At 38.2% G+C, this 24401-nt stretch overlaps 3 protein-coding genes across 4 annotated transcripts in view; 2 read left to right on the top strand and 1 right to left on the bottom strand.

Annotated features, from left to right (window-relative positions):
* LOC148957463 (divergent protein kinase domain 1B-like) overlaps positions 1 to 24401 on the top strand; it is a 70007-nt gene that overhangs the window by 17984 nt on the left and 27622 nt on the right. The window lies entirely within an intron of this gene.
* LOC148957465 (uncharacterized) lies at positions 1733 to 8498 on the top strand. Its single transcript, XM_089115289.1, has 5 exons — positions 1733 to 2476; positions 3073 to 3947; positions 4139 to 4814; positions 5240 to 5315; positions 6326 to 8498. Exons 1-5 carry the CDS (start codon positions 2282 to 2284, stop codon positions 6505 to 6507), a joined length of 2004 nt encoding a protein of 667 aa, XP_088971415.1. The 5' UTR covers positions 1733 to 2281; the 3' UTR covers positions 6508 to 8498.
* Positions 17533 to 24401, bottom strand: part of LOC148957464 (octopamine receptor-like) — a 29402-nt gene continuing 22533 nt past the window's right edge. Inside the window, exon 2 of the mRNA XM_089115294.1 lies at positions 17533 to 20352. Coding sequence (XP_088971420.1) covers positions 18879 to 20153 — 1275 coding nt within the window. The 5' untranslated portion in view covers positions 20154 to 20352 and the 3' untranslated portion in view covers positions 17533 to 18878. The remainder of the gene's footprint in view (positions 20353 to 24401) is intronic.

Below are 24401 nucleotides of genomic sequence, written 5' to 3'. Positions count from 1 at the left end.
CAACCGTAGACATTCTAGAAAGTAACTCTTAAAATGTTACAAAGTATGCATTTGTGTTGTTCTGTGTAGGGCTTCAAGCATGTCCTAAATTGAAGTACGGTCGTTGAAAGCTTTGCTTTCTAGCCCAAGGCTCCATGTTAGTCGTCTTTTTATTTAGAAAGCTGCTCTCAGTATGATATACCATGATATATTTTATTATGCATCGAAATAGGCCAATCGGAAATGCGAGCCGCTTGCCTGTTGACTTGGGTGTTGCCTGTTGACATAGTACAACATGTTAAGGGGGCTAAGTATGGTTCTTGCCCGAATCTTATTGCTTCATTGAACTAACACTGCCCGAATGGAGCCTGAAATGCAAACAATGTTGCCTGATTCAATGTTGGCTGTAGCCCTCCCAGCCCTTATGCCTATTCCTGTTGAAAACAATACAGAAATAAAATAATTGAGGGCGAATACCAATTCCTTTTGTCTCCACCATGGTAATTTTTTATTTTCATGTAGATAGGTTCTAAAGTTGCTAGATGGAAAGACGACCGGGCTGTGCCAAATACTCAGAACCTGTCACCATTATAGTTTTTTGGCACAATCTTAGTTTTCTAGTGAATGCTTTCCGATGGCAGACTCGCATCTTTTAGTTTCAGTTATTGATCTGCAAGAACAAGTAGCTGTTCTCTTTAGGAAAGAGTTTATTTCTAATTCTGGAAGAGACATGATGTTTTACTCTACCCACCCTCCCCAGTAGATATCTTCCGGTTTAGCCATATTTTGGGCTTTTCTAGTGTTTGAACTGAACTTTGCTAGCCTGCGCGCAGACTCTAAGTATCTTACCATATACTTAGAGTAAGATACTTAGAGTCTGCGCGCAGGCTAAACTTTGCAGTCTCCAGTCTCATGCTTCTGTGTATGGGACGCTTGCGCGAAAAAAAAGCTAAAAATAACCTTCTTTTCTAAAAAGTTGGAAAGTTTGACAGTGCTTTCAAATACAGATCCTATATCTATGGCTGTGCTACAGCTATTGGTCACACCCTTGACCAAACCCGATATGTTTCCTTTTTGTATATTTTTCTCTTTGGTTATAGTTGGGTGTATTGCAATGGCCCAGATATTTACCCTGCCCCCTAAAGAGGTTCTATGAATTCTGACAAGGACCCTTCCATGACACGTTGTTGTCGCATTTTATCAGATCATGTTGTTACTTTTTCTCGGGGGGAGGGGGGGTGCACATTATAGTTTTGTGGCTTCATTACGCTGGCCCAATATCTACGTGCAGCCTATTGATTTGGCAATGGTTTTTCCGCGAATTGCAGTTTCACTAATCTATCAGAGCAACAAAATTTCAAGTGCCTCAATTGAAAAGCGAGCAGAGAAGCAGAGGCGAGTCTACCAAAAAAGGAGGAAACGCTCCTCCGCTTCTCCACTCCTAACTTCTATTTCCGCGCTTGTATTTATGTGGTGTCTGTGACGCAGGCTATTTGGCGCTGGTACTCAGGGGGTACTCAGGTTTGCGCCTTTCGGTGTGAAATGGCTTTGTGCCCTTGTGGATTGCACCCTTTGGTTAATTTTGAACCCTCAATGGTAGGATAATTTTGCTTACATAAGCAAAACTTGAATGTTGGTACCTCAAAGTACTTTTTCCCCCAAGATTAGAACTTTACCCCATTCCAGGCGTAGGCGTTTTCTTCAAATAATGAATTCAGTCCTTTTCACTCATAATATTTTTTTCCATTTGCGACGTAAACTGCGAGAAAATGACGCTTGGATTTGCCCCTGTGCAGATCGGTATTGTTTAACTACAAATGGAAAGTACTTTCGTAAGATGATTGACAGCTAGTTCCTCTTTATTATGAATCACTTCTCGACGTTTTCAAATATCAGATGTATGCTTAGAAGAGTCAAAATCGCACGCAACAAAGTCTCTGGTGAATCTCGAAGATTTTTTTGCTTATTTTATCGACAGTCATTTCCAACAAGGAATTTTATTTCTGCTTTGGTGCTGTTCAGAATATCGCCATTCGTAAACCTGGAAAAGTCCATCTCGATTTTGCACCACAACCTGAAGATCATACTTCCCAAAGAAAATTGTTTATTTTTGTGGATTGGGTTTACTTCACGAAAAGATATTTCAACCATAAAGTTTAATCATTGTTGTTGCTGCTTATGGTCTAAGTTGTGTTACTTAGGCCTGTTTTGGTGACATCGCGTAATGCACACATAATTCCAAAAACTCAAGAGCAATAATAGCTATTTTGGTGGGGAGTCGTTTACATGAAGTTTCAAAATTATGGAGAATGAATCAGTTAGTGAATTTGTTATTTCGTTTCAAAGGAGCTCGGAGATCCGTCGTCTTGCTCCTCAAATCAATACTCTGTTTGGGGTCCGTTTCGAGTTCAGCTCCGTTAATGCACGAACTGCTCAAAGAGTTGGAAACGAATGGATCAAGGTTTATGGTACCAAAGAGGCGAGAGATAAAGCAAAGGTAAGTTCATCAACATTTACAGCACTAGCACTGTTGTCGTAAAAATATGCATTATTCAATTCACGAAGTTGTGCTCTTCCTTTATCAAACAACTCGATAGAATAGGCCGGCATTTTCCCGCGATGGTGCTCGAAATGATATGATTTTTAAAAATAGATTTTAGTAAAGGGTGCTTTTGTAGGCATTTTGCTTAATTTCTTTGAATTAGATGGCTTTTGCCTCTATTTTATGAAAATATCGATGCCATGTTGCAGGGTTATTTGGTACGTGTCGAAAGCAGGAAACTGATTCAGCAATTCAATTTTTTCCGCATTCATTGTTGTCGAAATGCCGCTTGTTTATACATAGGAAGTTTCTGACTTTCAAATTGCGCAATTTCTTTGCTTTAGCTGTATTTAGCTGGAAATTTTCCGCATTAGTTACGATATACCTCTAAAATTTTCCTAAGGTAGACAAAACACCTTCCGTTTAATAGTTACATAATTACCTAGAAAAAAGTAGACAAGGAAGTTTTCAGTCAAAGCGTATTCAAGGTCCTACTTAATCTTGTTTCTTTGTCCATTATTCTAAAGTGCTTTCTAATTTACGTGTTCTAGGAATTTGTGAAAGGAATTGACAACCCTGAAAAAACTGCAATATTTGCTATTCCAAATGATATTGTAAACAGTGGCTCTTGGCAACAGGAGTATATTTGGAGTGTGCAACAGAAGTTTGGAGTTGTTATACGACCTTTGAGTGCTACAGAATTGTTGTTGCAAGGTTCTGAGCTAGTTATACAACAAAGCTTGTCATTTCTTGATGAATTTGTGAGAATAATCAGGCAGTCGACAAGACAAGCTGCAACATTTGGGCCAACTTATTATGGAACACCAAATACTCAGTACTACCAAGGTTATTATCATGCTGTCCAAGGTGAAACAGTTGATAGGAATGTGCCTTATGTTCAGCAAGATATTGTCTGCAGAGGTGCTCCACAAGTTCCAAGGTCCAGTTTACAAACATTGAATGAAACATACCAAGCAGCTATTGACAATACAATCGTTCCAAAAGGTGCTGTTCCAAAGTCTATGCTTGTTAATGATCCAGCCAAGGTTCAAAATCAACAAAACCAATGGCAAACTGTTGGGAGCCAGTTGCGAGATTATGCATCAAAACTAGATTACACAGATGAGGAGATACACACTGCTTTAGCAAAATGTCATTCTATAGGTACAGGACAAACGATTGACGAAAATGCACTACTGCAGCAATTGATAGCATTATATCCCTGTAAAAAACCAGCATTTAGATCACAGACTGTGAACAAGGATAATTCCTTCAAGTCACAACAGGTACCACCTCTTCTGAATGAAACAAAAACAGAACCATCTTCATCTGCTAAGCGGACAGTGAAAAAGGATGGTTGTTCAGTGTCTTCATTTTCCTCTAATCTAAGACCAATAGTTGTTGATGGAAGCAATGTTGCAATGAGGTATGGATCCGATTATGCCTTTTTACACATGTTTGTTGTGTATACTTCCTTTCATTGTATTAGAACCTATTTATTTCTAAATAGATACATGTTCACACACAAGCTCAGAGAACCAACAAAAAGGTGGGGCTAGCTTAACACATATTTGATTTCAGTCATCATTTGATGATTTTCTTCTCTTCTTTTTCTAGTCATGGTAACAGGGATGTTTTCTCCTGCAAAGGAATTAAACTATGTGTAGATTATTTCAAAAAGCGTGGACATGATGACATTACTGTTTTTGTACCTCAGTGGCGAAAGGAGGCTTCAAAACCAGACAGACCAATTGTTGATCAGCAAATCTTGTTAGAACTGGAAAAAGATCAGATACTATCATTTACACCATCAAGGCGTGTAAATGGACAGCGAGTAGTTTGTTATGATGACAGATATATAGTCAAACTTGCAGCTGAAAATGATGGTGTAATTGTATCTAATGACAATTTTAGAGACTTAACAAAAGAAAGTCCTGAATGGAAAAAAGTTATTGATGAAAGACTTCTAATGTACACTTTTGTAAAGGATGTTTTCATGCCACCTGATGATCCCCTTGGAAGGCATGGACCAAGTTTGGATAAATTCTTATGCAAAGGAACTTTTTCAAATCCAAGACCTTGTCCTTACATGAAAAAATGTACCTATGGAAGTAAATGCAAATATTACCATCCAGAAAAAACTCCAAGTGATAATGTGAATAAAGAAAAGGAATCAGTTAAAAGGACAGTCCAGGATTCAGCAGTTAATCAAAATGGAAACCTGAGCAGTTCAAAGCAGCAGTTAGATCAGCTTCCAAATACTGAGAATACTATGCCACTTTCAGAGCAAAAAGTAAGAACTGATTATCTTCTTCCTCTAAAATCTTCTGTTTTGCCATTGCTTGGCATGGATTATCTTGCACATAATTATTGTTGTGTAATTTGTACCACCACTTATCTTTGTCGAAAAAATTGTCTGAAGTATGATTCCAAAAATTTCTGAAAGAAAATATATAGATATATATATATATATATATATATATATATATATAGGAGAAAAAATTCTTCCTGTGAAAAGAATATTGAAAAATACTGTTTTTGGCAATGATGTTATATTGTGCTTGTAATATTTCATTTTCTAGGAAGTAACAGGAGTTTGATTAGCCTTTGAAACCAGTTTTAATTTTTTTGCCCCCTTCCCTTTATAGGAGTTCCAATTGAAGTGTTTGCAAAATAACAAGCAATTACATTTTTCATAACTTTTCTGTTCTCTTGCAGAATACAACACAAATAGAGCATAAAAATGTGTCTGTGGAAAACGAGACCAAAAGCACCGATTTATCCAGCAAAAAAGGTAAAAATTCATAAATGTTTTTTAAATTTTAATTGTTTATAAATTGTTTAGCTATAGAATGCATTTATATGTATAGGGATTTCCTGAAATAAGATAAGATATTGAATCTTGTAAATTGGATTCAATATCTTAGATTTGGTTGATTGAAATGAGCAAATACCAATGCAGATCCATTCAATGTAAGGCTTAATTAAATTATCTTGCTACTTCTATAAGGGATCTGGAAAATTTCAATGTTAAAGAAGTGAGTTAGTTTCAGATATATGATGCAGAAGGTCCTAATCTCAAGCTCAATTTGCTATACCTGCTATTTGAACAAGGTAGTGAAACCGGATTAGTTCACTCATCACCGACGCGCTGTTATGCATGGACAACAGATCGCAATTTGATTGACAGCCGTCTTCTTCCCATTGCGCGAAACGCTTCCTAGTTGTAGCAATTTTTATTTCCAACGAACCAAAACATTTATGTTGCTTAATTAGAGTATCATGGGATGCGTCTGTTTTTTCATTGACTTTGAGATATAAGATTAGAATGGTTTTATGCACAGATACGAAGAATAAAAGGCTGGTATAGTGTTTTTCGGAAATTTGATGAGGTTCCGTATACGCTGCGAAGACTTGCACAATCATAGTTATGTAACTTTATTAGCTTCGCCCATACCGTAAATCCTCGAATAAGCCCCCACGCTCGAATAAGCCCAACCCCCCCCCCCCCCCCCTCGAAAAAGCCCCTACCTAAAAAATCCCTTTTGTAAACAAGCCCCCCTCTCAAATAAGCTCCCATGGGCGCTTATTCGAGGTAAGCATAATTGCAGAATAGTATCTTATTTCAAGAAAGCCCACACAGGACAATAGCTTTACAGTATTACTTTCTTTGACTGGAGACCAAAAGGCAAAAAGCGACATTGGCGATGATAAAAAATTGTAATATTTGCTAGTTCTTTGTTATCGTATATTTCTCCACTCCTTAGAGCTTCGGCTTCATTTTTGTTAATTTTTCATACTTAGAGCAAGATCAGATCGAAAAAGACACAACCCTACCAAATAACTCTCCCTCGAGGGTAAATGAGTTGCAAGCGCTACTGGAAGATGTTCTGCCTGACCAGAAGGAGAAGATAAAGCAGGTCCTCAAAGACAACCCTAAGGAGACCAATTTGGATACTCTTATCAATTTGATTTTGCCAAACTAATTGTCTGTCGAGGAATGGCAGCAAATGACGCAAATGACGATCGTGCTCCTTCACCGTGGTGTGTATTTGCCTCCAGACACGACGCTACGAATGCCGTCTGGTCCCGTGACATAAACCTTGATGGATTGTCCCTGTGTTCAAAAGAAAGGGCAGTTGATCCAAAATGAATGTAAAATGGACATCCCCAGTCTTCAAGGGAGCAGTGTGTCTAACACGTGCAACGTAGCTCACCTTTGTTTAATGCGGCTTTCAACGCCGTTATAAAGCAGCTCAAAATATTTGTGACCTAACCAAATTCAGAATTCAATTAATCGCTCTAGTATTGATTGACTCTTGCAGCATTGTGAGACAATCTGCCACTGTATAAATCTTATTCCAATTGTAACTATAGGTGCAATATTAGTTTTGCCCAATTGCAGCGTCATTTTTTGATTGGATTTATGCTAGTTTTTGTAAAAATAAAAAAAATTTGCATTATCAGATGAGATATTTGAGCAATAGGAACAATAGGAAAAATGAATTATAGGATCAATCAAACAAACGCTGCGTTGTAATACTGCTCTAGCCTCGCAACCATAAGCGTCTTCAAACCTCCCCCCCCCCAAGATTAGCTCCTAGCCGTCGCTAGCTATTGTGCTCAAATAGGGTTGCCAAGCCCCGTTTTCCGACAAATCGGATGAGCCATCCTTTCTTTGCCGACTGTTTTGAATATTTGCCAACGAAGACAATTAGCTACTCATTCTTGAAAGGCAATTTTTTCAAAGGGGTGTCATACCCTTTACGCCCCTAATTGCGACGGTCCTGGGTTGACTTCTCCCCTAGTTTTACAGAAGAATCACTTTTGGAGAGCACCATGAAAAGTTGAGTCCGGTAACTTACCTAATTGGCTGGTCCATAAAGTGCTTTATTCGTTCACCTTTCTCCAGCAAATCCTGCCCATTTTCCATCAATGTTTCTGCTTATCAAAAATGTTTATGTCTCTGAATATAATTTGGTATGTTTCTTATGCTGGAACATACGGTTACGAGCGTTTTGGCTATGCGCAAGTTTAAAAGAAAGTTTTCCCAAGGCTGAGGTCGTTTCATTTCTTGAAGGGCCTGAGATTCTCAACTGCCATTCTTTGGAATTAAATATAGGTCTAATTTTCAAGATGAAAATTTATGGTAGTGTATTATAAATCTCATTTGTCGAGTATTAAATTCTACTTCTAATTTTGGTGAAGAAGAGCCATGCCTTACAATTGCATTTATTTGTAGTTATAAAAAGCCTATCATAAATTTATTGTATGGCGTGAAAATGTGTTTCTTTTGAGTGTTGCTTTTTCAACGTGGAAGGTGAAATTTTTATGACATTAGTCATCGAAATGGTGCTATGACATGAAAAGCTTTCTTAATGTCACATGCATTTTGTAAATAACTAAGCTCAAAGTTAGTTATCATTTTCTTAATTTTTTTTATTTCAGTGCTAAAGTTTTCTTACGTAGCAATTACTAAAAACCGATTTTTAGCAGCCCAAAGACCCAACATAAGATGACATAAATCAGAACATCTTTAGAAACTGTCGCGAGGAGTTCTTCCTTCTATTAACTATATCGAACGAACAGGGATTCGGCGGATTTTCGAGCAGTTTCTTTAGGCTGGAGGTTATTAAAACTATTATTTATTTTTTTCGTCTTTTAGGACTCGATTTTCTTATAGACTGTTTCTTTAAAAACGAAACGTGTTTATTGGCAGAGAAAGAAAGGAAAAAAACAATAGTAAAATTATATTCCCTGTAACTGCGACAGTGGCTGTTTTATTACCTGGAAGCTTTCTAAAAAGATGTTTCTTGGAAGGATCTTTGTTTCTAAGAAAACAAAAGAAATGGAAAACAATAGGTTACCAAGATCTTCATAAATGATTAATGATAAAATCTTGAAAGATTCGTATTTTCATTTGCTTTTTGCGAAAATTTGGCCTCTAAAGACGGGGCCTTGCCCCAAACATTTTTGCAAAGGAAGAGAGTCTTTTTGCAAAATCTTTTGTTTTTGTTATGAGTCTTCAATTTTCCTTTGCACCGCCGTCCACCGCCCCCCCCCCCCCCCCGCATTCCAACTTGCCTCGAAAGCTATGATAATTCTAACGTATTTCTAACGTTTTTAACGGCTCCATTAACTTACGCCCCCCCCCCCCCCGTCTATCTGAGCTGCGTTAAATAAACGGTCCCTCTTCTTACCCTCTCTGTCAGCAAATCAAGGGCTTAAAATAACCTGTAGTAGGATCCCCTACAAGAAGAGGATGGATCCCGTGCAACATATAATTAATGTCATGATATTTTATCATTTCATTTTATCGTTAAACGTTCTACTGACTCCCTCCTCCCTTGTTCTTTGTGCATTCGTTATTTGAAGCAAGACACTGTCTCGTATTGCAAGAAACGTAATCTTCAAAAAAAGATAAAATATTCTGCTAGCTATTTGGGATACTGTAGTTGCTTAGCAACAATAGGAAGTGAGATCGGACTGCTTATAAATAAGTGCATTTGGGGTTTTTAGCATCTATATTGCAGTAGCCAGTTGTTTGACCTTAAAACCTTACCCTTGATTTCATAGGGTTTTGCTTAGAAACACTGACGCTAGAACTTCTTTTTTGAGTTCCTGGAACGAAAGATTTGCAGTTTGTGAGGACTGAGTGTTAAGCCCTGGCCACACTATGCAAACAAGCCCGGGTTTACTGTCACGTGGGCGTGGTCCAGGCAGGTCTGGACCACTGATCTGGTCTGGACGCGGAAAACCTGGGCCAAGCCCAGGTTAGTTTCAGCCGGGTTTTGAGGTAGGCCAGGCCCAGACCGTTATGGCAGAAACTTAGGCCAGTCCTCGATTTTTGTTCTCTAAGGTTCATGCATGAAAATGTGCGCCATGTTTTGCTTGTTTCCTAAGAAGACAGAGTTTTCAAACACGAACACCTTTAAACACAAACACCTTAACGTTTGTTTTTTCCTAAGAAGACATGATGCATATTTCATTTTGCCACCCTTTTCATTGTCGACGAATTGCGACAGCATTTACAAGGCCGTAGCAGTTCTTTTCATTTTCATTTTTCATTCATTATCAATCAATCCTAAATACAATTCATACACAAAACTCTACAACTAAGATACATTACAACACTAAGAACTATAAACTAACAATACTAAAAACAAATGAAACAAGTTACTTGACATGATTGAATTTAAGATTGACTGATTAAGGAGGAGCTCTCTATAAGTAGGTAAACTAATCGAGAGAGAGCCCCCCCCCCCTCCCCCCTCTTCCCCCCCCCCGTAAAAAATAACATCAGTGGACGTGAGCTTCTCATCGATCTTCAAGTCTTCAAAATGAATATACAAAGTACCTGAGTGCAAAAGAAATTATGCAATTGCAGTTATTCTAAGAGAGAGATGGACTGTACCTTCTCTCAGTGCATTTTAGCGACTTTTTCCGTCAGTAACACAAGCATCAATGCCGACAAGAATAGATTTTGATATTGGCTTGTAAATGTAAGTTAATGTTTGTTGATTAAGTTGATAAAACAACTTTTAAAGATTAAAAACTGTAATCGTTATGTTATCCCTCCTTCCTAATTCTTATAAGGGTTTGAAAGGGACAGTTTCAAGCCATCGTAACTAACGATCACGGAAAATTTTTATTGAATACAACGGCTGTCTTTTTCATAAATTTATCAAAGATTCGATTTTTCGTAATAAAAATTAACACAATCTCTCAGCACATTTTACACGTTTATTTTTTTGTTGGTAGTGGTAAAAACTTCCAAAATAGGCCTAAATCTAGCTGTGAGGCACGTTTGTTGTCATATTCTTGAATTCTGATTTGCTTGCAGAATTCTGATTGGTTTGGTGGTATGTAGAATTTTGGTCGCTAAGCCAATCAAAGATTTGGAACCTACGTTGTCTTACGTCTAAACCTTATCAGCTTCAAACATATCTAGCGTATTCAGAGCGAAGGTTAAAAAGAAGGCTTTCCCGTGCTCTAGAATTGTTGGTACTAGGGCCGTAGCTCCTGTTATCTTGGTGTTTGGGTCAAAAATCTCTCTTTGCAATAAACAATCCCATTTTCAATGGTGTCCTCCATTTATTTTATCTTTCATACGGTACTGCTCTAGCTATGGGTTAAGTTATTATAGCTATAAGCATAGGGGAAAATGCATGACGCTGGTCATGGCGGCTAGGAATCGCGGGCGCAAATACTCCACATGGCTTCAACATATGCAGTAAAAACTTCAAAGTCAAAGTGTAAAAGTTAATTGTTTTCGGAAATCTGGTAGACATACTACTGGATGAAACCTATAAAACATAAATGCTTAATCAAGGTATACCAAGAAAGAACTTTTAATCATTATTTCAAAACAACAAACAAAATTGCAGGTAAATATCAAAGTATCTACATACATTTATAAAAAAATAGAATATTGAGATGAAACATTGTCACGAGAGAAAGGGTACCCCACAGAAAAATCTAGCTATTGCTACAAAACGAAACTATTACCTAAGTAATTGAAAAACATCAATGTTTTTGCTGGTTTTTATCATTTGTTGTGAATGTATTGCCTTTTCAAGGAAAATGGAAGAAAATGGTCGTTACTTTTGATTGTTATGAATGTGACTTCGTGATCGATAAGGAATGTGAAAAGGCTAATTTTTTTATAAAAAGACAATACATGCACAACAAATGATAATAACCAGCAAAAGTCTTGATGTTTGGCAATTACTTTGGCAATAGTTTCGTTTGGCTTAAGGAGCGAAACCAACATTTCCTTAAGTATTGTCGACAGTATTTAGATGTGGACCAGGCTATTGATTCTAGAAACAACTGGAAAGCTTTAATGACGATGATGTTCGTCAATTCGTGATCGAATAACACCATGACAACAGGAATATAATAGAAAAAATAATAATAATAGAAATATTGTTACCTGTGGGTCCGTGAGTGGCTTATGAGGCCAATACGGGCACGGAATCCCCTCCCAATTGTCTGACACCAGTTGGTAGGTAGAGTGTTTGCTGCGTTCTCAGCTCTCGCCTTTCGTGATTTGCGTTTCTCTTTTGCAGCTTCCACGCGTTTAGCCTGTGAGTGAAGGGCTCCTTTGTTGATGAGACTTCGCCAAGCAGGTCTGTCAGAGGCTAAGCTTGAAGTCTTTGAGGTGGACCTTCAGAGTGTCTTTGTATCGTTTGCGCTGACGAAAGACTTTCCTACCACCGTGCTTGAGCTCTCCATAGAATAGCTGTTTGCGTATTCGCGAGTTTGCCATTCTAGAAACATGGGCAGCCCAGATGGTTTGCGCCTTTTGCAAAATGGTGATAACGCTGGGAAACGCCGCCCTCTCCAGCATTTTTGAATCAGGAATCTTATATTGCCAGCAGATGTTGAGGATGCTGGGAAGGCTACGGAGATGAACATGTTGTAGTTGTTTTTCATGCCGTCTGTCAATGGTGTAGACAATACAACTGCCTTGTAGACTTTGATTTTTGTGTCCTGTGAGATACCTCTTCGCTCCCATTCAAGTTTCCTCAACCTCCCAAATGCACTACTGGCCTTGGCAATGCGGTTGTTGACCTCAGCATCATTGTTAGCAGAGCGACAGAGTGTGCTACCGAGATAGGTGAAGTTCTCCACGGTTTGAAGCCTCTGACCTTTCATTTTGATACTTAGTTCTTGGTAAAAGTTTCTTGGCGCGGGCTGGTACAGCACTTTTGTCTTCTTTGTGCTGATGGTGAGGCCAAAATTGTCTCAGGCGGACGAGACATTGTCCATCACCTGTTGCATATCCTGCTCTGAGTGCGCAGTCATCGGCAAAGAGGATATCTCTGATCACAGTTCCACTTACTTTAGTGACAGCTTGGAGGCGCCATGAAATGAAAAGCTTCCCATCACACCTGTACTGGATTGGAACCTCGGGGGTGGTTTCCCTGGAAGCGTCCATCAACATTGCCAAGAGCATCATACTAAAGAGTGTTGGGGCAAAGACGCAGTCCTGCTTCACGCAATTTGTCACTGGGAACGGGTCAGAGACATCACCAATCATCCAGTACTAAGGCCATCTTCCCGTCGTGAAACTGCTTCACTATCCTCACAAACTTGCCCGGGCAACCAAACTTTGACATTATCTTCCACAAGCCCTCTCTGTGCACCGTGTCAAAAGCTTTTGTAAGATTGTACCAGCACATGAGTGTACCAGTATCAGCACATGAGTGATAATGGATATTTATCCCCAGAACAGTCACCTTTCGTAAACTTCACTCTACCGTAACATGTTTTCTTAAAAACACTGATGACTGGTATAAAGGACTAGATTTGGGGAAGCTAGTGGGATTAGTTTTTATTGACCTGAAAAAGGCATTTCACACGGTTGACCATGGCATACTATGCAAAAATCTGGAGATTTATGGTATTCAGCAACAGACGTTAGAATGGTTTAAATCATACCTTAACAACCGGAAGCAATATTCTAAGGTAAACTGTGTTGATTCATCAATTATGGAAATAAATGTTGGTGTACCGCAAGGCTCATGTCTTGGACCCTTCTTATTCCTCATTTATATAAACGACCTCCAACTAGCTGTTTAAAAAACAAATGTGTCTATGTATGCAGATGACACGAGTCTTTGCCATCAATCGCATGATATCACTCAGCTGAATGAGGCCATCAATAATGACCTTGCACATGTTGAAAAATGGCTCAAGGGCAACAAACTTTCACTGAATGTAATGAAAACACATGCCCTGCTTATTTCCACCAAACCTAAGCATAAATCATTAAAGAATCAAGACAAATCTTTAAAGCTAAAAATTCAGAACAATGAGCTGGATGTTGTTCAAAAAACCAAATATCTTGGAATACAGATCGATAACACATTAGATTGGAAGGAACACACTAAAACAATTTGTTCCAAGATCTCCAGAGGAATTGGCTTTTGAAGCATGCAAAATCCTTTCTGCCAAAAGAAACTCTGAAGACTATGTACGCAAGTATTGTGGAGCCACACTTTGCTATTGTTGTTTGGTGTGGGGCTGTTGTGGTCTTACCGAAATCAAACGCTTACAAAAACTACAAAGCCGGGCTGCTCGTATTGTAATTGGCAGCAGGTTTGATGCACCGAGCTAGCCACTCATAAAGGAGCTGGGCTGGATGACCATAGACGAGCTAATCACTAGTGAGTCAAACATCATGGTCTTCAAATCGATTCATGGACTGGCTCCACAATACATGTGTGATCTTTTCACAGAGAAATCTAAGTTAAATTCTAGGAATCTTAGGAAAACATCAACTGACCTAAGGCTACAAAAGAAAAACTCCAAAAATGGGCAGTAATGCTTCTCATTTAGAGGTGCTAGGTCTTGGAATGGTCTTCCAGCTGAGTGTAAAAAGGCATCTTCATTGACCAACTTCAAACAAATCTTGCGAAATTGTAAATAGGCGTAATTGTAAATTGTATATTGGAAATTACCATTTCGCCTTTCGTTATAGATATTTGCAGTAAAATTAAACTCAAGTTAAAATAGGACTTTTTAGATTGTAAATATTGAACTGTAATTAGCATAATTTGTTTTTTATAATAATTTCTAAGTATTTTAAGTGGAGGGCCCCTTGAAAATCAGCATTGCTGAAGGGTTACCCTTCCTAAACATTTGAAATGAATGAATGAATGAATGAATGAATGAATGAATGAATGAATGAATGAATGAATGAATGAATGAATGAATGAATGAATGAATGAATGAATGAATGAATGAATGAATGAATGAATGAATGAATGAATGAATGAAATGAAGATCCACAAAGGTCATGTAGAGATCCTGGTATTGCTCCACACTCCTCTCCTGTAGCTGCCGGGCGGCAAATACCCTGTCAAAGGTTCCTCGATCTACGCGGAATCCGCATTGACTCTCGGGAAGGTGGCCCTGCTCAAGGTGTCTCAGGAGACGGTTTAGGAGGACGCAGACCAGGATCTTGCCAGCGATTGCAAGAAGGGAAATGCCTCTGTGGTTGTCGCAGGACCGCCTATTGCCTTTTCTCTTGTAGTTGTGAGCAATTGTAGCATCTTTGAACTCTTGAGGGAGGGTTTCGCTTTCCCAGACTGATTGAAACAGCTCTGTCATTTTTGCGATGAGAGAAGAACCACCCGACGTGAACACCTCTGCTGAAATTGCGGTCGGGCTTGGGGCTTTGCCCGATGACATTTGCTTCGTTGCTTTGGCAACCTCATCTTCCATAAAGGGAATGGCAAGAGCTTTATTGGTATCTATTTAAGGGAGGCGCTTGATAGCTTCGTCGTTAATGGATGATGGCCGGTTCAGCACCATGTCGAAGTGCTCAGTCCACCTCTCCAGGATCTCATCCTTATCTGTGATAAGCGTCGAATCGCTAGCGCTGAGCATGGGTAAGCTGCCTAATGCTGATGGTCCATATGTGCATTTCAGCAAGCATAGAAGTGTTTCATATCATGCGTATCGGCATAGTTTTGGATCTCGTCAGCTTTATTGCTGAGCCATGAAGCTTGCATGGTACAGAACTTTCTCTGGACTTCTCTGCGCTTGTCATCGTATGCATATTTCTTTGAGGCGGAGTTTGGGTCATCCTGATGGGCTTTTCCTCAAGAAATTTCTGAATATCAACATCATTCTCATCAAACCAGTCTCATCTGATGGTTTCTGGTTTTCGGGCCGAGTACCTGGAGGGCAACAGAGTGGATGGTTGTCTTCAGGGAGTCCCAGTCGTTGCCAGCGATCGCTGACAGCCGTTGCGACATAGTGGCTGAGAATTATTTCTGTGCAGATAGAATTTTCAGCTTGTTGACATTCAGTCGCTTCGCTACCTTCTGTCCTTGAGGTCTTCTTGAGGGCTGTATGAGAAGTTTGGTCTTTGAGATGATGAGGCGATGGTCTGTCCAGCAATCAGCACCACACATGGCTTTGGTCACTCACACATCTTGCCGATCTTTGGCCGGCACAATGACATAATCGATGAGATGCCAATGCTTTGAGGAAGGTTTTGACGGGGAAAAATTTGACGGGAGAAAGGTTGAGGACTTTTTGGGACTCTGACAATAGCATGAAACTTTGCAATATAAGGCAGTTTCAGGACACACTAAAACAGATAGGATATGGACTTTGACTCGAAATTCCCCCTATTTCTATTTCTAGAGTGGGGTACTTGGCCTCATGACTCCACAAATAATGTTATTAAGATATCTCTTTTTTAGGTAGGTACAATCACAGGAAAATTTGCAAAAAGCGGAAATTTGATACACTGAAAATTAAAGAATATAGACCCCAACTGAAAAGTGTCTCCTTTTTTTCCAATTTCTAGAGTGGGGTACACTGCCCCAGGCCCTTACAGGCGGAAAAATCGAATCTCAAATTCACTTTGATTCAATACTAGCATGATATCGTGATATCACAATTCGAACTGTAGATACCGAAATGGCAGTTCTTGCTGTATATTTGTTTCAAAGGTTAAATGTTCGAAAGTTGTGGATAAGAGCTTAGAGCTAGAAACAATAAACGGTGGGTTCCTGTTCATGAGAATGCGACAAAGCAGCCTGATAATGTCAACGTCACAGTCAAACTACAATTGCATGCCTTTCAGCTTGCATCTTATAGGGTATGATTTCTGTTCCCTGCAATCTGTTGGATTTTTATGCTCTCTTCTGTAGAATGATACAGGGACAAACGCTAGTAACATGGCAAAGTATACTCGGTATTAATGAACTCGGTTTCAAGAAGCTGTCCTTGAATAAGCCCCCACTGCTGCCGTTAAATCTAGAATTTGACCCCTCAATTTGAAGAATTTTTGCCATCTGAGGTTTCCTTTGACATTTCATTGAATTATCACAAAAATTCATACTTTTGGTAATAATTAATGAAATGCTCATAAAGAAATGTCTAGAATAATTTTATAAGCCCCTCCCCTCGTATAAGCCCCCCCCCTCGAATAAGCCCCAATCCAAAAATATCAAAAATAAATAAGCCCCCAGGGGGCTAATTCGAGGGGGACTTTTGCCAAGGGGGCTCACTTAGGTGGTAAACCATTGAAATATTTAAACGAAAAACACGAATAGACCTGGGCTTGCAAATGTTTTGAAGCAACTTTCAATTAACGGAAGACTAGCTCCCCTACGAAGCCCGCTACGCGGGCTTGACAGTGGCCCTTTGGCAGGGTACATAGATTAGCCTCGGAAAAGAGGTGTATTAACCTCGATTTAAAAAAAGTCGGCTCCGCATAGGTCACGTGATTAAAAAATTGCTTGCACTCTTGTGCGCTTTACATTCGCACTCCGGTGACTATCGCTAGGAAGGGGGGAGCCTTAAATAGAAAGAGAGCAGAGGCTCCCCCCTTATATAAGCTCCCACCAGTTCTTTTGGTACCAGTTTTATGTTATGTCTTAGCATGTCTTACATTTTCTATCGTAATTTTCTACCTGACATATCCAACATAACTACTTGACATAACCATTCTCAATACCTATTGTAGTCATGATCTCGTACTCTGATACTTTTAAAGCAATCTATCATCTGCTACATCTTCTGCCTTTATTTGTTTTTTGTTTGCAATGGTTCTATGTAAACCCCAAACTAGACATTTGCAAATTCCTTTTTAGTGAGATTCTAAATCGAAGGTAAGTTGAATCGAAATGAACAATTTCCTTTATGAATGCAACATCGCTGCTAAAGATTGCTTGATTGTACCAAGTTGAATTCTTAAAACCAAAAAATTAATAGCTTTTTTAGTTGTATCAGAAACTTTCTATCACGATTTTTAGATAAAAGCCAATAAAAGCATTGGATAATACGCTAAAATATTTTCTTTTTGCACCATCTCCACCTTTCAGTTAATTATACCATGACGTATTAGACTCGTACCTTTGTCCATTCCATTTTTGTATAATATTCTCGTGTCTATCTTGAAGCTTACCCACCTCCTAAGAATGACTTTCGAAGAACGCAAGCGACTAGGCATTCAAACATGGAGACATTGAACAACAGAGATATTTTCGATTCTTCGTTTGTTTGGGAACATTGCCTCTGGTGTTGAAATAAGCCTAAATCTGCAGAAACTTTGGCTCAAAGAATACGGATTTCATTAAATGAGCATTATCGCAGTGCTGTTCGACATCGAGTTGTTTATCGAATAACCAGCTAAGCAACGACGATTCTTGCAGATGCAAAAAAATCATGCATTTTGTGCTTGTATTTCAATATTTTATCCACAAGAAAGTTTGAAAGGAGAACTTTACATTAAGTATATCAATGATGTTGCTACCCGCTTCGTATTTACAGTAAATAGCTCCAACAATTTATACCAATGCTGTTGCTACCCGCTTCGTATTTACGGTTAATAGCTCCAACAATTTATATCAACATTGTTGTTCCCCCTTTTTGTATTTACAGTTAATAGCTTCAACAATTTTTTCAAGCTAACAGTTCTAGACAGTGCCCTTATTATAGTCATTTAAAATGTAGTTGATGGTGATCATATCTTTGCAGAGTTCCTTGCTGAAAAGATCTTCACGGTTGTTGCATATTGTATCTTGCCACATTCATCAATCTTCGCCGAGCCTTTTATATTCTACCCGGTACATTTTTATTTCTGTATACATGTATGGGCCATTCTTCAAGGTCCCTCTCAAAAGTTCTGTTTTCCCTCACACTCAATAATATATGTACACATTAGTCGGTTAAAATCCATATTCTGAATGTGAGGGTAGGATTCGAGTTCATCTTAAAGAGATTAGATGGTAGCTGCCAATTATGTTGTGAAATAGGAAATGGCAAGGGTGAAGGGGAGGTGATATGATTTGGGTCAGAGAAGGAAAGAACGAAGATATATGGGATGAATATCTCTTAGTGGTTTTGACCGTAGAAAGGCATCTTGTAGGGGTCTTCTCTACGTTTCTTCCTAAAGTGCAGAGTCATATATCTAAAAAGGTAATGAAAAAGGACTTCCATATTTTGGAAAACACTTTCTTAAGATTATAACTGGTTGGCAGCTTGGTCTCAAAGAAGGGAAATATTTCATTCCTATGGCAAACTAATTTTCTCTCTCAACACATTCCAGTATACCAAATCAAGATACAATATTTGAGACATTATCATCTTTTGAAAGCCACATCTTAGTCTTGGTCACTATTAGCTTATTCGGAGGTAGACCCAATCTGTTTGGGCCAGTTTGTGTAATGTATCCTTGGGCGTAGCCACGAGCTGCCAATATATTGCTTCCCTGAGGTCTTTCAGGATTCGTGACGTCATTTCATGAGCCTTGTTCCCAGTCCTCGGTGATACTTTCCGTTCATCGAAGGCACTAGTGTTCAATACAAGATGTTATCACAGTTATAACTTAGTTTGATTTCCAGCATCCACCCCAGCGACGCCATTTAATCATAAAGTTGTTGCGTATGATATGCTTTTTCATAGCTTTTTTAAAATCACCCTTCAAGATGCCGTATATCCACGGATTAATTGTGCTATACGACAAGAAGCAGTATTTTGAAATGCAAAATAACGTTGAAGGAATTACTGGACTTTTTCTGAGCCACGAAATTAAGTATACAACGTTAAGTGTCACAGTGGGTATCCAGCACACAGTATTGAAGATGAATAGAATAAGCACCACCCTAGCGGCACGCAGCTCCACGCTAACAGCACGTGAATGAGACATCTTTTCTAAAGCCTTGCCAGCTTTCAGCCGAAAAGCTGTTCTAATATTGGATACATTAGAGCCACGCGTACTTTCTCTTATGCCTGCGTTTTCAGTAGATGACATCAAGTGATCACCTGCACACGATATGGCAATGCTTTCACATAAGCTTGTTTCCCAGTTATTGGATAGGTCAGACATGCTTGGTACTGTCGAGATGTTCTGCAAAATAACAGTATCACGTTTCGCTGAGATTTTGGCTTGATTACTCGACATTGTAGTTGAACGCCTTTTTTTACGCGTTTTGCTACAGTTGATCCTCCTTGGGCAGGATTGAACAAGCATAGATTTACCCTTCAGTTTTCTGTCCTCTTGTTTTCCCACGGTAAACATTTGTGATCTGTCATGGAGGAAGCTCAGGTGATGTCGATTAGTGATGAAAAGCCTAACATAGACTGCAAAGAGGACGACATGCACGGCAATCATGATCGTCACCAGAATAAACTGATAGCAGTGCAATAAAAGATCATTTGTTGCAGGTGAAACGAGAAATTTCCACGATAAAGGCAACAGCGTTATAAAAAAGTCAGATATCCAAATAGCTGTCATGAATTTCGTTACTTTTTTCGGCCTCATCACCTGCTCGTAACGTAAACAATCGAAAACGGCGACGTATCGATCGTAAGTCAAAGCTGCGAGGTTCCACAAGGAGCCAAGTGCCGCAATTGATGTAACGTAACCGGAAATAGGAACTGGCACAGCTTTCTGAATTGCCGTTTGGAAAATTTGGTGTGGGATGTAGATGACGGCAACTAACAGATCACAAAATGCAAGCGAAATTACGAATCGATTCGCTTGTTTGTGTCGTAATGCTCTATCGACAAAATAGAGGTAGATAACTAAGCTATTGCCGAAAACGTTCAGTACGAGAAAGCAAACATGTATCGTTACCTCGAACTTTCTTGAATCATTCATGATTGCATTGCGTGTATTTTCAATCTCCGTTGTCGTGCAGCTGTCTTCAAAATTTGAAAGTTGCTTGGGTTTTGATAGATTTTTTAGGATCTATTTGTTATCCAGCCAGATTCTTGTGCCAATCTGAAGTTACCAATTTCCGTAATATGACCTTCATGAGGTTGTGCTCGGATCTTTACGAAGTCTGATTCGAAAATCTCTGCAAGAAAAGCGAATTTATTTTATAATCATATCACAAAGTTCGAGTAAACATGAAGATACAGGCTTTATCACCATGGTCTGAGCATCTTAAAATGGTTGAAAAGAGATCTCCCTGAATCGGGACTCCAAGTATTGCCAGCCTTTGAGCCACTACTATCCAATTTTGCAGGTTTTAAATTTTGGTAGCGCAGTTCACAGGAGTCTACTCAGAACAATTTCATTCAATGATTCAAACCCCTGTTTTGAAACATTGTTAATTTATTAATACACAGTGTGGTTAGCAAGCAAGCCACGGGCCTAAATATCAAACATTCACAAGCATTACATAATGTACACTCTTTTTTATAAGACACACTTTATAAGAAGTGGCCCCCTCATAGCGGTTTTAATTCACGCATTCACGCACAATTTTTTGACTTTCCACGCATTCACGCACTTCAAAATTGGATTTTCACGCTCACGCAAACAATAAATGTATTATCAGTTATTTCTCATCAGAGCCCTGTTTGAAGACTACAACACTTTCTTCAACCACAATTATACTAATTTGAGATTTAACTATTATTGGTTTATTGCGCACCAAATTGAGGCAATTTTTTGAATTATCATTCAAAATTTCATTCACGAATTAACGGATAGTTAAAGCCTTTTCACGACATAACGCAAAATCACGTTTCAGAACTGCTTTAAATGCGTAATACTCTGTCAGGTATACTAACTTTATCTGTGATAAAAACACCGTACAGAACTTTTTAGAACATTTGGATTTTTAGGGATTTTCAAGGGATTTCTCTAGAAAAAAAATAATTTTTGTCAAAGGCGAAGGCGTACTATTTTTCGTGGAGTGACATGTTGCTCCTACTCCATTATTCTATAAATTTATAATGTAAAATTTTTTCTCAAGATATAAACCTAAAATGTGATTTTTATCCTCGATTATGCGTGCTAAGATATTTTTTTGGCTAACACTTTCAATTCCTGTGAAATCGGACTCATTGATATTCAAGGAAAAATTTATTTTCAGATATTTTCAGATATTTTCAACGCACATTCAGTTATGTTTATTTTGCCAAATACACTCGTTTTTTATAAGAAACAGGTTTTAAGAAACGGTAGACAAATTTTCGAAAGTTAAGAAACAACCCTACCCAAGTTGAAAAAAAGCTAAGAAACTTCTATAATTTGCAGCTTTAATTTTTCGAGTTGACACTCAAAACAGTCTTGACATTGAACATCACTGTATATGGCAACACTACACTTATGCAATTTGCATTCATTCTCAGTAAATTTCACACTCAAGAAGTTTCCATTTAAAAATTTGTTTTGACTTCAACTTGACATTAATGAAGTTCAATGAGCTGAACTGTTTACAGATCTGAACAGAGTTAGTCATTCTAGGAAAACAAAATTCCTTGATCACCTTCTTGGGGTGGGGTGCGCAGGGTAAGCCCAAACCAAGATTCTCCGCATCCCATTGAAAATCCTTTTCGCTCTGGAACCCAGCGCAGGGAAATACCAGTACCATCCCAGTATACCTTGGCAATCTACTATTGCTTATCGAAATTCTATAATTTGAAATTCTGTGTAACAGAATGATTTGCTTGATCTCATGGAGGTTGGATATTAGACATAACTTCTATGGTAAAATTTTACCAATCAACTTTACAAAGCTATTAGCCTTTTATTTCTAGAAGTATTGTTTTTCTGTTGAGGTTCTGATGTTCATGATGCAATATTGTTAAAAAGATATTACTCAGTGGAGTAACGGCCCAAAGTTAATTTTAGTTAAATAGCTGAAGGTCCCGCACCTTTAGGGCCCCCAGCAACAATTTTTCTTTGTTATTTTTCCTAGGGGGCGCAGTTGCTCGTTACGCCACTAATAAAACTATTTGGCATAATGATAACAGCCTTGATAGAGCTGTACCAAGGACATACTATCTTGGGGGCGCTAAAAATCGGTGCCTTGTAGCTAATTTTGAGCCATTACGTTACTGCTTTACATTCTACTAGTTCGCAAAGTAATGGCTAGCGTTGACCCCCATAACTGAGTGTTTGGCACCCGGCTAGCCCCCCCCCCCTAGATTTTTAAGGCTAAATTCGCCACTGGTGCTGTTATATGATACTTTACTTGCTAGCATAATGGGAACACACCTCATGTTTCATTTTCTTGTGGAGGAGCTATATTTCAAATGATAACGATCAGTTTCTTCAAGTATTTTGTTTGTTTTTTAAACACTTATCATTGAAAACCAAATTTATTTTATTCCAGAATCATTGCGGAATACTTTTCGTTTAAACCATTTAAGCTTTTTTTGTGTTAAATGTTAACATATCGTGGCGTTCGTATCAATGTTCTTTAAACTTTCATGACCTAGGGATGTTCAAGTGCTACTGACGGCTTTCTTCGGAACTATGATCAATCGTGCATCTTAGAAAGAATCATTTGAAATAAAGAATGTTTGGTTATTACGTGATATACAGTTCTTTCTCTGATATGATGATGAATCATTTACGTTCAAAAGTAAAAGTGGTTCTAAAATTGGTATTTCTTTTGAATGATTATTAATCATATCTCTTTACTCGATGATCAACCATATATGCTTATAACGTGCTCATAAATCAGATCCTGAAAATGATCATAAATGAGATCTCTTTATCTGATAATCAATCATTAATGTGTATGACGTAGTGATTGTCAATCATATCTCTTTATTTGACGATTAACCATATATTTTTATGACGTAGTGATCGAAAGTGATTGTCAATCATATCTCTTTATTTGACGATTAACCATAAATGTTTATGACGTAGTGATCGGAAGTAATCATAAATCAGATCTCTTTATCTACCTGAGGATCAATCATTTATGTTTATGACGTAGTGATCGAAAGTGATTGTCAATCATATCTCTTTATTTGACGATTAACCATATATGTTTATGACGTAGTGATCGAAAGTAATCATAAATCAGATCTCTTTATCTATCTGAGGATCAATCATTTATGCTTATGACGTAGTGATCGAAAGTGATTGTCAATCATATCTCTTTATTTGACGATTAACCATATATGTTTATGACGTAGTGATCGGAAGTAATCATAAATCAGATCTCTTTATCTATCTGAGGATCAATCATTTATGTTTATGACGTAGTGATCGAAAGTGATTGTCAATCATATCTCTTTATTTGACGATTAACCATATATGTTTATGACGTAGTGATCGGAAGTAATCATAAATCAGATCTCTTTATCTATCTGAGGATCAATCATTTATGTTTATGATGTAGTGATCGAAAGTAATCATAATTTAGATCTTTTTATTTGACGATCAACCATATAGAACTTGAATTTATAATAAAAATGTATGAAAAATAAATGAATTGTATTGGCAATGTATCGAGCTTAGCCTGTTATCCATTGCCGGGTCCACCATTGTGCTAAAGTGTGCAAAAAATCACAGGAATCCATCTTTTTTCCAAAAAAAGCCAAGTCCTGCTAAAATGCATCAAACTCATTTTTATCAATCAAATGAGCTTTGCACATGCTAGAGAAAGTACGTCTTCAGGAACCCAGAGAAGATGAACGGACGCCACAGTTTCCATTCATTTTAATAAAGATAACCATACACTAATCAACATGCAAATCACTGAACTGTACTACGCACCTAATAACAACACTCAACGATAAAACGCCGAAAAATGTATTATTTTAAAACTTGATACTCTTATTCCTGGTGGACTTCACAACAAATCTTCGTATCCTTTCTAATCGAGCTATTACTATTTTATACGTTACCATGTTATCTTATGCTTTCTACCCCCTCGCATATGTCCACCTTGCCTAACGTTCTACGTCGTATTCCTAACGTTCTATGTCGTTCTACGTCGTATTCCTAACGTTCTACGTCGTTCTACGTCGTATTCCTACCGCCTTCCATATACAGTTGATCTTTCGATTCTACTCTTTTATCCTCTTTTTAACCGTTACTCTTCCTATTCTTTCTACAATGAAGAGCTATGAAACGTCAAAATTTTATTTAACCTTT

This window comes from Rhopilema esculentum, unplaced genomic scaffold (assembly GCF_057945365.1).
Source record: "Rhopilema esculentum isolate cy_ngs unplaced genomic scaffold, ASM5794536v1 HiC_scaffold_24, whole genome shotgun sequence".
NCBI lineage: Eukaryota > Metazoa > Cnidaria > Scyphozoa > Rhizostomeae > Rhizostomatidae > Rhopilema > Rhopilema esculentum.
Note: the sequence above shows the minus strand (reverse complement) of the source record. Positions and strands in the feature narration are given on the sequence as shown.